Genomic DNA, 12,494 nt, shown 5'->3' with positions numbered 1-12,494 from the left:
GTGGAAGACGAGTTAGTAGGTTGGAGATTTTATTATGGAAGAAGGATGCAAGTTCATTGGCTTTCGATTGTGCTTGGTCATCTGGAATGGGAGGGGTGGTGGTTTTGGTAAGTTCCGAAACATAAGAGAATAGTGCCTTTGCATCAAATACAAGATCGTGGATTCGTAGGGCGTAAAAATCCCTTTTTGTTCGTAATAATACTTTTCAGTAAAAGTGTAGAGCAGCTTTATATGTAGCTAGTGTGCCAGTGTTAGGGGCCTTTCGCCATTTATTTTCTTTTTGTCTCAGGTCATGCTTTAAAGATCGGAGCTCCTTGAATAACCATGGTTGTTTCTTTTTATTTTGTGCTGGGTTGATTTTCATTGTCACGAGGGGGCATAAGCTATTAGATAATAATCTATTAGAGTCTCTAGGGTTGATGCCTTGTCATAACTAGGAACCCATAAGACTATCATCCCTGTGGAAGGAGAAACAGCCCTCCTAAAAGACACTCAGGACAGGAAAATTGAGACTGTTTTAAATCAGGCCTTTTCAACAAGAGCCATGGCAATTCAGGTCTCGGTGTGCAGAGGCTATGTGTAGTGGATTTAGCAGTTGCCCAAAACTCAAGAATCTGTACATTTGGAGTTGGCAGTTGCCTTCCTGACAGACATGATGTGTGACCTAGTTAGGTTATCCTCTAGGTCAGTGGCCTCTGGGTTGGCATCCAGAAGACTTCTCTGGTTGTAGAACTGGGCAGCAGACTTGGGAAAATCTTAAGTCCCAAAGACTTCTGGAGGATCAAGATCAGACTGCAAGTGCCAACATTTCAGGTACACTTACAAGGGCAAGTCGTCCAGTCAGGTATCCCTGCACTTGGTGTCTGGTAAGTCCCATTCCTTTTGAGGAGCCAAGAGGCCAAGGGCAGACTTGACTGCAGCCACAGTAGCTATTTGCTCTCCACAATGATATTCAGTGGGTCATTTTGACAGTAATACCATTAGACAGATGCTCGTGATGCTATAGTGGACCCAGATCACTATGGACCAGGTGGTCCTGGATATAATTTTAAGGGGGTGTGCACCTGATTGCATCTGCCTAGTACTAAATGCTTTTATGATTTCCCTTTGCATGTCCCAAATCAAAAGAGAAGCAGTGATCTCTACCCTTCAGAAGTTTCACCTGGAGGCAATAGTTTCAGACCCTTCCCAGGAGAGAGGGGAAGGAACCATACTCACTGTAGTTTGTAGTCTCAAAGAAGGAAGGTACCTTTTTGTCTTGTCCTAGACTTTAAAGAGGTGAACAAGTGCTTAGTTATCTCATTTCAGAATGGAGACTTCATGGAACGGACTCTTAGCTTAGTTTATTGGTCTTAATGCTTCTGTGAGATAGTGCCCCTAGTGTTCCTCTAATAGCCTATGCAGGACCAGGCTAGATGCCTAATCCACCTTAAAGTCCTTAAAGAGAGTATGCTCTATGGGCTTAAGATCCTGTGGGGCTTAGATGGTGTAACCAAAAACTGCGGAATAAGAGTTGGTATCCAGGAAGGGATCACCAGACCAGGCCCAGGTCTCCAGGAGGAAGGCAGCTATATAACATAACACTGTCTAAACACCGAGCTGAGACTAAGCTGAACTGTGAGTACTGAGGGAAGCAGTATTGAACTGTAAGTAAAGAGAGTTCGCTGTTCAGAAGGAAAGACAGTCTAGAGTTATGCATGTGTGAAGCTGTAATAAAGATTTACTGTTTTAAGAGAGGCTGGAGTCAGACTAGTTTGAATCCAGACCTGTGGGAATCACTGCTCTTTCCCACAGCTTCCTCCTCTACCAGTTTTCCTGAGCAAGTTGAGGTGAGTTTGAAGTTGTTCAAATGGGTAGTTGTAAATACAGATGCCAGCATGTTTTGGTAGGGAGCACATTGCCAGAGCCAACTTGCCATCAGGCTACACTCAGTTACTTCCTACCAAAAATGAGGAAGAAGAGTCTGAGTCCTGTCAGACAATACCATGGCAATAGAATATGTGAACAAACAAGGGGAGACGCACAACTCCAGGCTTGCAGAGGACGCTTACAGAATACCAAGCTGGGCAGAGAAGAATCTGCTCCTGCTGTCGGCGTCTCTCATCGTGGGAAGAGAAAATATTCAAGCTGACCACCTTAGCAGAAACAGGCTGGATCCAGGGGAATGAAACTCAACCAGGATGCCTTGCAGCTGATAGGGGAATGATGGGGCCACTGGCAGTAGACTTGATGGCAATCTAGTAGAATGTCAAAACAGGCAAGCTTTTCAGTCTGCAGACAGAAGCAGGATTCTGCAAGCTAGATTCCCTAACTTGATCTTTACTGAAGGGCATGGTCCTGTACATGTTCCCACCTTGGCCCCTGATAGGTGAAATGATAAAGAGGATAGAGGAAAACACTTCAGAAGCTATACTGATAGACCTGGATTGGCTGAGGAGACCTTGCTATGCAGACTTAATAAAGCTTCTAGCGGGGAACCCCCTGTAACTCTCCAGGAAGCAGGGATTGCCTTGGCAAGGTCCAATAACAATGGAAAGACCTATCTCCATTTTGACTTATGGCCTGGCCCATGAAAGGGCCCAGCTATAAGGCAAGGGTTATTCCTAGGCCGTAGTGGCAACCATGCTGAAGGCACATAAGAGCTCAATCTCATTAGCCTATATCTGAGTTTTGAGGCTATTTGAAACTTACTGCCAGGAACATACAACTTCCCTATGGAAATTAGACATCCCAGAGATCCTAGACTACATGCAGAAGAGCCTGAATAAAAGCTTGGCATTTGGTTCACTGAAATGCAAGTTGCAGTCATATCCTGCTATGAGCCTGCATTAAAGGTAGCCAAGTGGCAGTGCACCCGGAAATAGGGTGCTTTTTAAATAGGGTGAAGCATATATAACTACCCTTCAGATCCATATGTCCTAAGTGGGATCTCAACCTGGTTCTTAGAACATTGGTAGAGGAGGCATTTGAACTGCTAAAGCAGGCATCCATGAAGGACCTATCATTAAAAACTACCTTGTTGATAGTAGTCTACACCACTAGTTGCATTTCAGAATTGCAAGCTCTCTCATGTAGAGAACCCTACTTAGTAATTTTGCCTCAGTTCCCTTCTGTCTTGTACCATCAATCGTTCCAAAGGTGGTGTCTCCCTTCCATTTGAATTTGATAGTGCTCCTACCAACCTTCAGAAGACTAGGATGATAGGATATAAGGAAAAGGACAAAAGACTGCTTTCCTAGCGTGTAGCCAGATGGACTCAGGACCAGTGGGTTATGTGCTCTTCTGCTAGCAGCTGGGAGATGGAGTCAGATTTCAAAGCTGACGTCACCCTAGATATACCCCTGCAGTGACTTCAGCTCTTCAGTATCTCTCCATCTCCTAGCCGATATGGACATTACCCCATACACTAGCACAGTGTTAGGAAATTACAGCAAAGAAGAAGAAGAGAACCTTTTTACCTTAAAGAGGATCGAGCCCCGCTCTCTTGCAGTGATACTTAAGGGTCCCTCCCCAGTCGAGAATTCCTGAGGTGATCTCCGATATCCTTCAGAGGTGTGCCTTGGTCCGGTAGCCGGCCTCCGGCATGGACCTAGCCCTAGAGCGGCTGAAGGGCAGCGAGTGCGCATCCGAGCGCGGCGGTGAAGGTAAAGCCCTCTCCCCCCGCAGCTGGAGACCATTCCTGCACGTGATGGTAAGCGCCAAGACCAGGTAAGCAGGGAACTTTAACCTAAGGTCTCCGGGGCTCGGATTGCCGTACCGACTCTGTGTCCTCACCCAGCCAGGTAGAAGGGAGCACCGATCGGGTTAAGCAGCCATGATTGGGCTAGGCCCCGGTATGGTGCAGGGGATCCAGCCACGTGGAGACCCTTGGGGGGCGGCGTTAGCACCATCTTCTCTTCTCGGTCATTGATACGCGTGAGGTCGGCCAATGTGCCCAACTTGTGCGCCTCTAACATAGACGTGCGCACAAGCATAACCGTGCGCACACGCATAACCGTGTGCTTATCTACATGCATTGCAGCGCACAAAGTTACACGCACGCACAGTGCTTATGCACATAACTGTGCGCATATTACAGCACATTACCTGTGCAACTATATACAGAGGCAATGGCACCGGTGTCCAAGAGGCCCAGAAGGCATTCTCTTTGCACAGCCTGAACTGGAGTCCTGCCTGTGTCGTCATTGCGAAGAAGCCCAGGGGGGGCCAAAGCCTGGTCCCTCACTGTCAGAGGATGGGTCCAGAACTACTACATATGATAGCATCCCAGATCTATGCAGCTCCAAGATGGCATCTCCACAAGAGGGCACCTCAGGGGCCCTTACTCAGACTCCCCCTGGGGTTAACATGGACCCAGGGACCTTCTCCTGGCTAGAATCTTTCCAGGGGCTGCAAGCCTTTGTTCAGGCACAATCAGCCCTGGCTGTGGCCCGGGTCCAATCCCTGCCAGCGAGGGAGTCCAATCCCTGCCAGCGAGGGAGTCCAATCCCTGCCAGCGAGAAGCACAGGATCCTCCCGGCCCTGTACGGATGCCTCGACGTGCCTCGCCTAACCAAGAATTTCCCGGACGGGGACTTGGATACCTCAGATGATGATGGCGGCTTTCTGGAAGAAGGAGAAATTCCTCCAGGCCTGGAACCATACAGAACCATGTTTCACTTCTTCCACAGGGATGAATTACTAGCCCTTGTTTCCCAGACTCTGAAGACTCTGGGGATCCCAGGCACAGACCCTATGGCGGAACCAAAGAAGAACCCCATCTTGGTATCCCTTCCATCATTGGGAAGTAGCATGAGGAAGCCATCCAGGAACTGATTGACCTGGAGTGGGATGCCCCGGAGGCCAGCTTTAAAGAAGGTTGGGCCTTGGAAGCCTTGTACCCTCTGGAACCAGCGACGAAGGAATGCCTGCGTTTTCTGAAAGTGGATGCCATGGTCTGTGCCATCTCAAAGCGAACAACCATTCCCGTTGAGGGGTAGGGACTGCCTTGAAGGATGCTCAGGATAGACGATTAGAATCCATCCTTAAGCAGGCCTTTGACACAACAGCAATGACTTCAGATTGCTTCCTGCTGCGCTCTGGTGGCATGTTCCTGTTTGCTCCTCTCGAGAGAGGTAAACAAGCAGGAACATATACTGGTGAAACGAATGAACCTGCAGCAACCTTCCTGATGGATGCAAGCTGAGATCTGGTGCGTACCTTAGCCAGAGGAGTTGCCTCGGTAGTGGTGGCCAGAAGACAGTTATGGTTGCGGAATTGGTCTGCTGATTCAATCTCTAAAGCGACTCTCACAAGGATGCCCTTTAAAGGATCTCTCTTATTTGGAAGCGAATTGGAGAAGTTAGCCAGCAAGTGAGGCGAATATCCAGTACCTTGGCTACCGGAAGACAGGGGTAAAAGATCCTAGCGCCCCTTTCCCAGAAGAACTAGGGGCAGAGGCTCTCAACGCTTTCGCCCCTACAGGAACTCGCAGTTCCAGACACCTCATCCCTCAGGAAGGTCTCATCCCTTTCGGAACCGACAAACCAAGAGAGGAACAGGCCCAGGGGCAGGCTTCAGCCTTACTCCCCAATGAGAATGGGACAACCCATCCACAGGAAGAGGAAATAGGGGGTCAACTTTCCCTCTTCTATCAACGATGGGTCAAGATCACGTTGGACAAATGGGTACTAAACATCATTCGAAAAGGTTACTCTCTGGAGTTCCGCAGCATCCCTCGGGACAAATTTATGATGTCACCCTGCCACTCCCTCACCAAGAGACTGGCAGTGGAAGCCACTCTGACAAGGCTACTCAGTCTGAAGGCAATAACTCCAGTTCCTACACCCCAACAAAATACTGGGCGCATTTTGTTCCCAAGAAAGAAGGATCATTCTGACCCATTTTGGATCTCAAGAACATCAACTGTCATCTATGGATACTACACTTCCGCATGGAGACTCTTCGCTCCGTAATAATGGCAGTACAACCGGGAGAGTTTCTAACTTCCTGGACCTCTCCGAAGCTTACCTTCACATTCTAGTCCATCAAGATCACCAACATTTTCTACGCTTTGCGATACTGGGTCACCATTACCAGTTCCGAGCGCAACCTTTTGGCCTAGCAACCGCCCCCAGAATATTCTACAAAATTATGGTGGTCGTGGCGGCAACACTGAGGAAGGAAGGGATCTTGGTACACCCTTACTTGGACGAACTGGCTGATCAGGGCAAAGTCTTTGGAAGAGAGCTGGCAGGTGACCAGCAGAGTCAAGAACCTACTGCAGGAACTCAGCTGGGTCGTGAACACGGTCAAGAGCAGTCTGCAGCCCTCTCAGTCTCTAGAGTACATGGGGGCTTGTTTCAATACCAGACAGAACAAAGTCTTCCTCCCTCCCCCTAGGAGAAGGAAACTGATGGAACAATTACGACAATTGATGACCAATGCACGCCCCAAGGTATGGAACTATCTTCAAGTCCTCGGGCTCATGGCATCAACTTTGGGGGTCGTTCTGTGGGCAAGGGCACAGATGCGACCACTCCAGTGTTCCTTACTGTCACGCTGGAACCCACTGTCCCAGGATTACTCAATTTGCCACCAACTATCAGCAGAGGTACGTTCTCAGCTTCAGTAGTGGCTACAGGAAGACGCCTAAGCAGAGGAGTAAGCCTGTCCCCACCAAACTGGATCGTGGTCACCATGGATGCAAGCCTATGAGGGTGGGGAGCCCACTGTCGGGAACTGATTGCCCAGGGACAATGGAACAAGGAAGAGGTGGGATGGAACATAAACCGCCTGGAAGCTCGAGCAGTCAGACTAGCATGCCTGCAATTCAGCCACAGTCTCCGAGGCAAAGTGATTCGAGTAATATCGGACAATGCTACAACGGTTGCCTACATCAACCGCCAGGGAGGAACCAGGAGCCAGCAGGTGTCTCTGGAGATAAACCCTCTCATAGCATGGGCGGAGTTAAACGTACAAGGGATCTCTGCCTCCTACATCGCAAGAAAAGACAAATTCTCAGCAGACTTCCTCAGCAGAGAGAGCCTGGACCTGGGGGAATGGACGCTGTCTACCAAAGTCTTCCAACTGATAGGAAATCGCTGGGGACTTCCAGCCATGGACCCACTTGCCACCTCTCTCATTGCCCAAGTCCCCAGGTTCTTCAGCTGCAGATGAGAGCCACACTCCCAAGGGATCAACGCTCTCGTCCAGACCTGGCCAGAGGAAGTTTTACTGTACACCTTCCTTCCATGGCTACTACTGGACAAGGTCATCCGCAAGATAGAACACCACAGGAGGCTAGTTCTACTAGTGGCTTCGGATTGGCCAAGACGCCCATGGTATGTGGACATGCAAAGACTCCTTGCGGGGAGCCCTCTGTGTCTACCTCCATACAGGGACCTTCTCCAGCAGGGCCCGATTCTTCATGAAGATCCATCTCGATTCTCTCTTACGGTCTGGCCCTTGAGAGGACTCGCCTGAAGAAGCGCGGTTACTCGAAGGCCGTGATTGACACCCTGCTTCGCACGCACAAGTTCTCAACATCTCTGGCATACATACGGATCTGGAAAATATTTGAAGCCTGGTGTGAGGACCACGGGATACTCCCCCAGGCGGCCAAGATCTCCATGATTCTGGAGTTCCTACAGGATGGTATGAAGAAAGGATTGCCACTCAACTCTCTCAAGGTCCAAGTAGCAGCCCTCTCCTGCTTCAGAGCTGAAGTGAACGGAATCAGTCTATCAGCTCAACCAGATTTGACCCTTTTTCTAAAAGGGGTTAAGTAACTTCAGCCACCCCTAAAGTGGCCGGTGCCCCTATGGAACCTCAATCTGGTATTAGACTTCCTAGTGGGGGCATCTTTCAGAACAACTCGCGGTCTGTCACTACGCCTCTTAACATTGAAAACTGTATTCCTAATGGCAATATGTTCAGCTCGTTGTATCTCCGAACTACAGGCACTATCCTGCCGGGAACCGTTCCTTAATTTCACTCCTGGAACCATACAGCTGCGCACCTCCTTCCTACCGAAAGTGGTTTTCGAGTTTCACTTGAACCAAGCCATCTCCCAGTCATCTCTGGATGAGCATAAGGACTCAGAAGACTCATGCCTTCTTTGCCATCTAAATATTGGCAGACTCCTGGTGCGATACCTAGAAAGATTTGAACTGGTGCGCAAAACGGATCGCTTGTTCATTCTCCACAGCGGGAAGAATCAAGGAGAAGCGGCCTCGCGGGCAACCATAGCTCGCTGGATCAAGGAAGTAATCAAGGTGGCCTACATAGAGGCAGGAAAGCCCTTACTCCTACAGGTTAAGGCTCATTCTACTAGGGCCCAGGCAGTATCTTGGGCAGAAACCAAGCTGCTGTCGCCCACTGAGATCTGTCAGGTGGCGACGTGGTCCTCCCTACACACCTTTTCCAGGTTCTACCGCCTGGATGTTCAAGCCCGAGAAGACGCAGCCTTCACAAGAGCAGTACTAAGTGGGCCACGGGCAGCCTCCTGCCCTGTCTGGGAGTAGCTTTTGTACATCCCACAGGTCCTGAGTCCATCTGGCTACACTCTAGAAAATGGAGAAATTACTTACCTGATAATTTTGTTTTCCTTAGTATAGAGAGATGGACTCAGCATCCCGCCCATGGCTGCCCCAGAGAAGGAGGACCTCGGGAAGTGAACCTCGAGATTAAGCAAATACGGATAAGCTGTTGCCTACCCCTAGTTCAAGACTCCCGCAGTTTGTCTGGTGTCAGCATTAATTGGTTGAGTGAACTGGCGGTCTCCAGCTTTTGAAATCAGTTGAATCGGTTAAGCAAATATACATCCACAATGGCTTTTCGAAGAGAACACTGAAGAGCTGAGGTCACTGCAGGGGTATATCTAGGGTGACGTCAGCTTTGAAATCTGACTCCGTCTCCCATCTGCTAGCAGAAGAGCACATAACCCACTGGTCCCGAGTCCATCTGTTTACACTAAGGAAAATGAAATTATCAGGTAAGTAATTTCTCCAAACTCCTGGATGTATGCCAAATGCTACAAAGATATATAAAGGTGACAAACCTTTTTAGGAAGTCAAACAGGTTGTTTATGCTGTTTGGAGGACCATATAAGGGAAAGGCAATCTCTAAGGCCAAATTAGTGAGATGGATCAAAGAGACAATTGCAAACCCAAGGGGCACAGGTGTCATACTGAGTAGAGGCATCATCTATCTCCCTAGATGAAATTTGCAGGGCTGCCTCCTGGTCATCCTTGCACTTTTTTTTCCCAAACATTATAGGATGGACATGCAGGCTAGGGTGGACTCAACCTTCAGGTTGGGGATTCTTAAGGCAGCCCTGTCTTCCTCCCACCCAGCTTAGGGTAGCTTTTGTATCTCCCAAATGTAAGGACTGGTCTAGCAGGAGGAAAAAGAAGTTAACGTTTTTTTATCTGATGATTTTCTTTCCTTGAGTCCTGCTAGACCAGTCAGACCCCCCCACCCAGGAACACAGGAGCCTCAAGCAGAGATGCCTGATGTAATCCAGCTCTCTCTCTTTTACTTTCTTTTCTCTCCCTTATTTGCCTTCCTCGGGGCAAAGGAATAACTTTGAGGAATCCAAAAGAAAGAAAAAGGTGGGTGGGGGTCCTTGTCCAGTTAGTTTGGTAGAAGGACTACTGGCTAGGGCCTGCGGCCAAGAATGAGGTCATAAGGGATGTGTGCCCTCTATCTCTGGCAGCTAAGGAATAGGGAAATCCCAATTGTAAGGACTGGTCTAGCAGGACTAAAGAAAATTACTTTACCTTTTCCCCAATAAACTATTACAATGAAAAGAAGAGAAGAAGTCACTCAGCCTGTCTGGGAATTGATTCTGGTAATCTACTTTGCAGTAGAAAGGATCGCGTGACATGGGGAGAGCAGGGGATGAGTGCTGGACCCATGTCTTAGTAGTGTGAGGATATTTTGAAATGTCTGACAGATCGTGCACTGCCTACTTGTCCCTTGAGATGTTTTAATTTTGTTTTTGCTGCTGCGTATGTGATGTTTCTCATGTGTGTGTGTGTGTGTGTATTTATACAGTGCCAACCTCCCCTTCCAAATGATTGTGGGAAGGAATGATAGGGAAAAGCGCAGGGGTAGATAAAGGAAGAAGGGTGAAATGGTGAGGTGAGGAAGAGAAGAGAGGCACGATGAGGGGGAAGAAATGAAGACAAGTCTATGACGCATTTCTTTAGGCTCGTAGCAAAGGTGATGGTGGGTCCTTTTAGCTTTGGAAACTCATTGGCCCGATGGGCACCAAAATCCAAACTTAGCTGCGTGTTAACAGGATCCCATAGATAACATTATGACGTAGAGAGTTTGCAGACTGTGCACCAGCAAATTGCAACACATGCTGTGCTGGTTTATGGCTCAGCTGCTGCACAGTAACACGGTTTAGTGTGACCAGAAGTTATTATACCTCTTTTGTGACCACAAATTCCCATTCGGTTCAGCTTAACAGGATGCGGCATGCCACAGAGTACAGTACAGTTTATCACACTAAATAGCTCGACTGGGGCAGTTCACGACTGTGTTTCAGCAGTTGTCAATAAAAAAAATAAAACAAACTTTGTCTTGTGGTGCCCTGGAGTGATTGAAGTTAAGAGCATGTTAGTGGCATTCTGTTGTTGGATACCAGCAATGGCTTCTCATTGTCTTGAGAGCCCTCTTTGGCTTGGCACAGCTCTATTGCCCAGTTCGGTTGGCCCATCGATGGCTGCTTCTCTCTCCTCTCTCTCTTGTGCCACAGCTCGTCTCTATTCCTGCCTCGATCACATGCGGGAGGTGCTCGGTGACTCTGTGGCAGAGCAGGAGATGATTCGGGCAGCGCTCAGCAGTAAATTCAACGTATCGCAGGCCCTGGACCTTGTGCTCACGCGAGATGACAAGCAGAACACAAAGGCCGTCTCTTCTGGGAAAACGGCAAAAGGTATGTGTTTTTTCCTTTTATTTTTTTTTTTAAATTACAGTGTGATTTTTGTTTAGATGGGAGGAGGTATTGTAGTTATTGTTTTGCTTTTGGGGAGCTCATTATGTTCTATGTGTGGATTTATTATTGTCTGTCTTTTTTTTTTTTATAAACACTACAAAATAGAGAGTGGGAGTGCTAACTCTTTTGAAAGTTTTAGCACTTGTCAAAGGTGCTGTATTACTAGCATTTGCCCATCTTATAGGGAGATCGTGAATGCTGGCATCGTAGTTTTCACTACATTGTCACTGTGTCCCTGCCACTCTTCCAGGGACTATTTCGGGGTGCCGAAGAATAGCTCAAATTCTTTATCCCTTCTATGCTGGCCTTCACTGCTAAACAAAGGTGCCAATTACAGTGGTGACTTAAAAGTATAATTAATTAATATATCTTGGAGGGATCCTTTGGAATATAGAAAATGCCAACAAGTTAGTAAATATGTTTTTCTGGCTGTGAAAACATGACATTTTTCCTGTTAAATCTGAAAATTAGAGTATAGCATTGCTTGTGCTTGTGTAGTCTGAACTGTCTAGCAGTTGCCACGTAAATACATTCTGAGTGCTGGTTGTACATGCACATGAGACAATGTTCTTATTCTGAATATTGCATGCACTGGGCACCATACAGGGGTTGAAGATTCCCAGTGACTGTAGTGCTTTCCCCATGTTGGTAGGCTTTATTCCACTGCTGCTGCTTTAGATGCATTATTCTAACTGCTTGCTTGGCACACAAGCCCGAGTAATCCCCTCGGTCACGTCACACTGCCTAAGCATTTATTGTTGGTGCACAATATTTTGAATTCTGGCATGCTGCTGCTGCTGACGGTTGAGTGATGTTGGCTTATTTGCAATAAATCTAAAATCCTACCGCATTTAAAACAAAAAGACGGTAACTTTCAAAATGTGCGTGTATATGGGCGTGCAGCCACATACACTGAAATCTTATCTCCTTCGTGCATGTTACAGGAGAGGATTACTGCGGAAGCATGCTCCTAATTTTAAGCATTTACAAGCGCGCAAGTGAGAAAATGTAATAATTTAAGTTCGGGAAGGAAATGACCAGTTTAACCAGTTTGTCCACCAGTTTGCCCAGTCAGTCCCACCCCCTGGTTCTTTAGCCTGCACTCCCCCCCCCCCCCCACGTTTTCCAGACCCTTCAAGCAGTTCATACGTGGCTATAAATACTTTTATTCAGACGTCCATCCGTATCAATAGCAGAAGTAAATTTGTGCTGAAATGAACCGGACGCACGCCACGTTGGCTTTGCCTGGAACGCGCCTATCTGTTGGCCCCGCCCCGGAAGGCCCATGACCGTCCCCCCATTCCGCACCTTTTTTTTTCTCACGTTGGTGCTTGCGCGCGTACGTGGCAGGCTTATAAAACCTGCCGGCCGCGAATAAGCAATGCCTGCGTGTACGCCTCCCACTTTTGACACGCGCATCGCTTTACGTTTTTGTAAGAACTCTGTAAACGTTTTGACGTCTTTGTCCTGGAAGGAAGGGAAATCCTTGTATAAGTGGGACCCCGTG

General features: G+C 48.0%; 1 protein-coding gene across 1 annotated transcript in view; it reads left to right on the top strand.

Moving 5' to 3' along the window:
* Window positions 1-12,494, top strand: part of HBS1L (HBS1 like translational GTPase) — a 300,920-nt gene that overhangs the window by 34,365 nt on the left and 254,061 nt on the right. The window contains 1 exon segment of the mRNA XM_029596612.1: window positions 10,748-10,927. Within this exon segment, the coding sequence (XP_029452472.1) occupies window positions 10,748-10,927 (180 nt within the window).

This window comes from Rhinatrema bivittatum, chromosome 3, assembly GCF_901001135.1.
Source record: "Rhinatrema bivittatum chromosome 3, aRhiBiv1.1, whole genome shotgun sequence".
NCBI lineage: Eukaryota > Metazoa > Chordata > Amphibia > Gymnophiona > Rhinatrematidae > Rhinatrema > Rhinatrema bivittatum.
The sequence above is the reverse complement of the archived record's forward strand: the minus strand, read 5'-3'. Positions and strand labels throughout refer to the sequence as shown.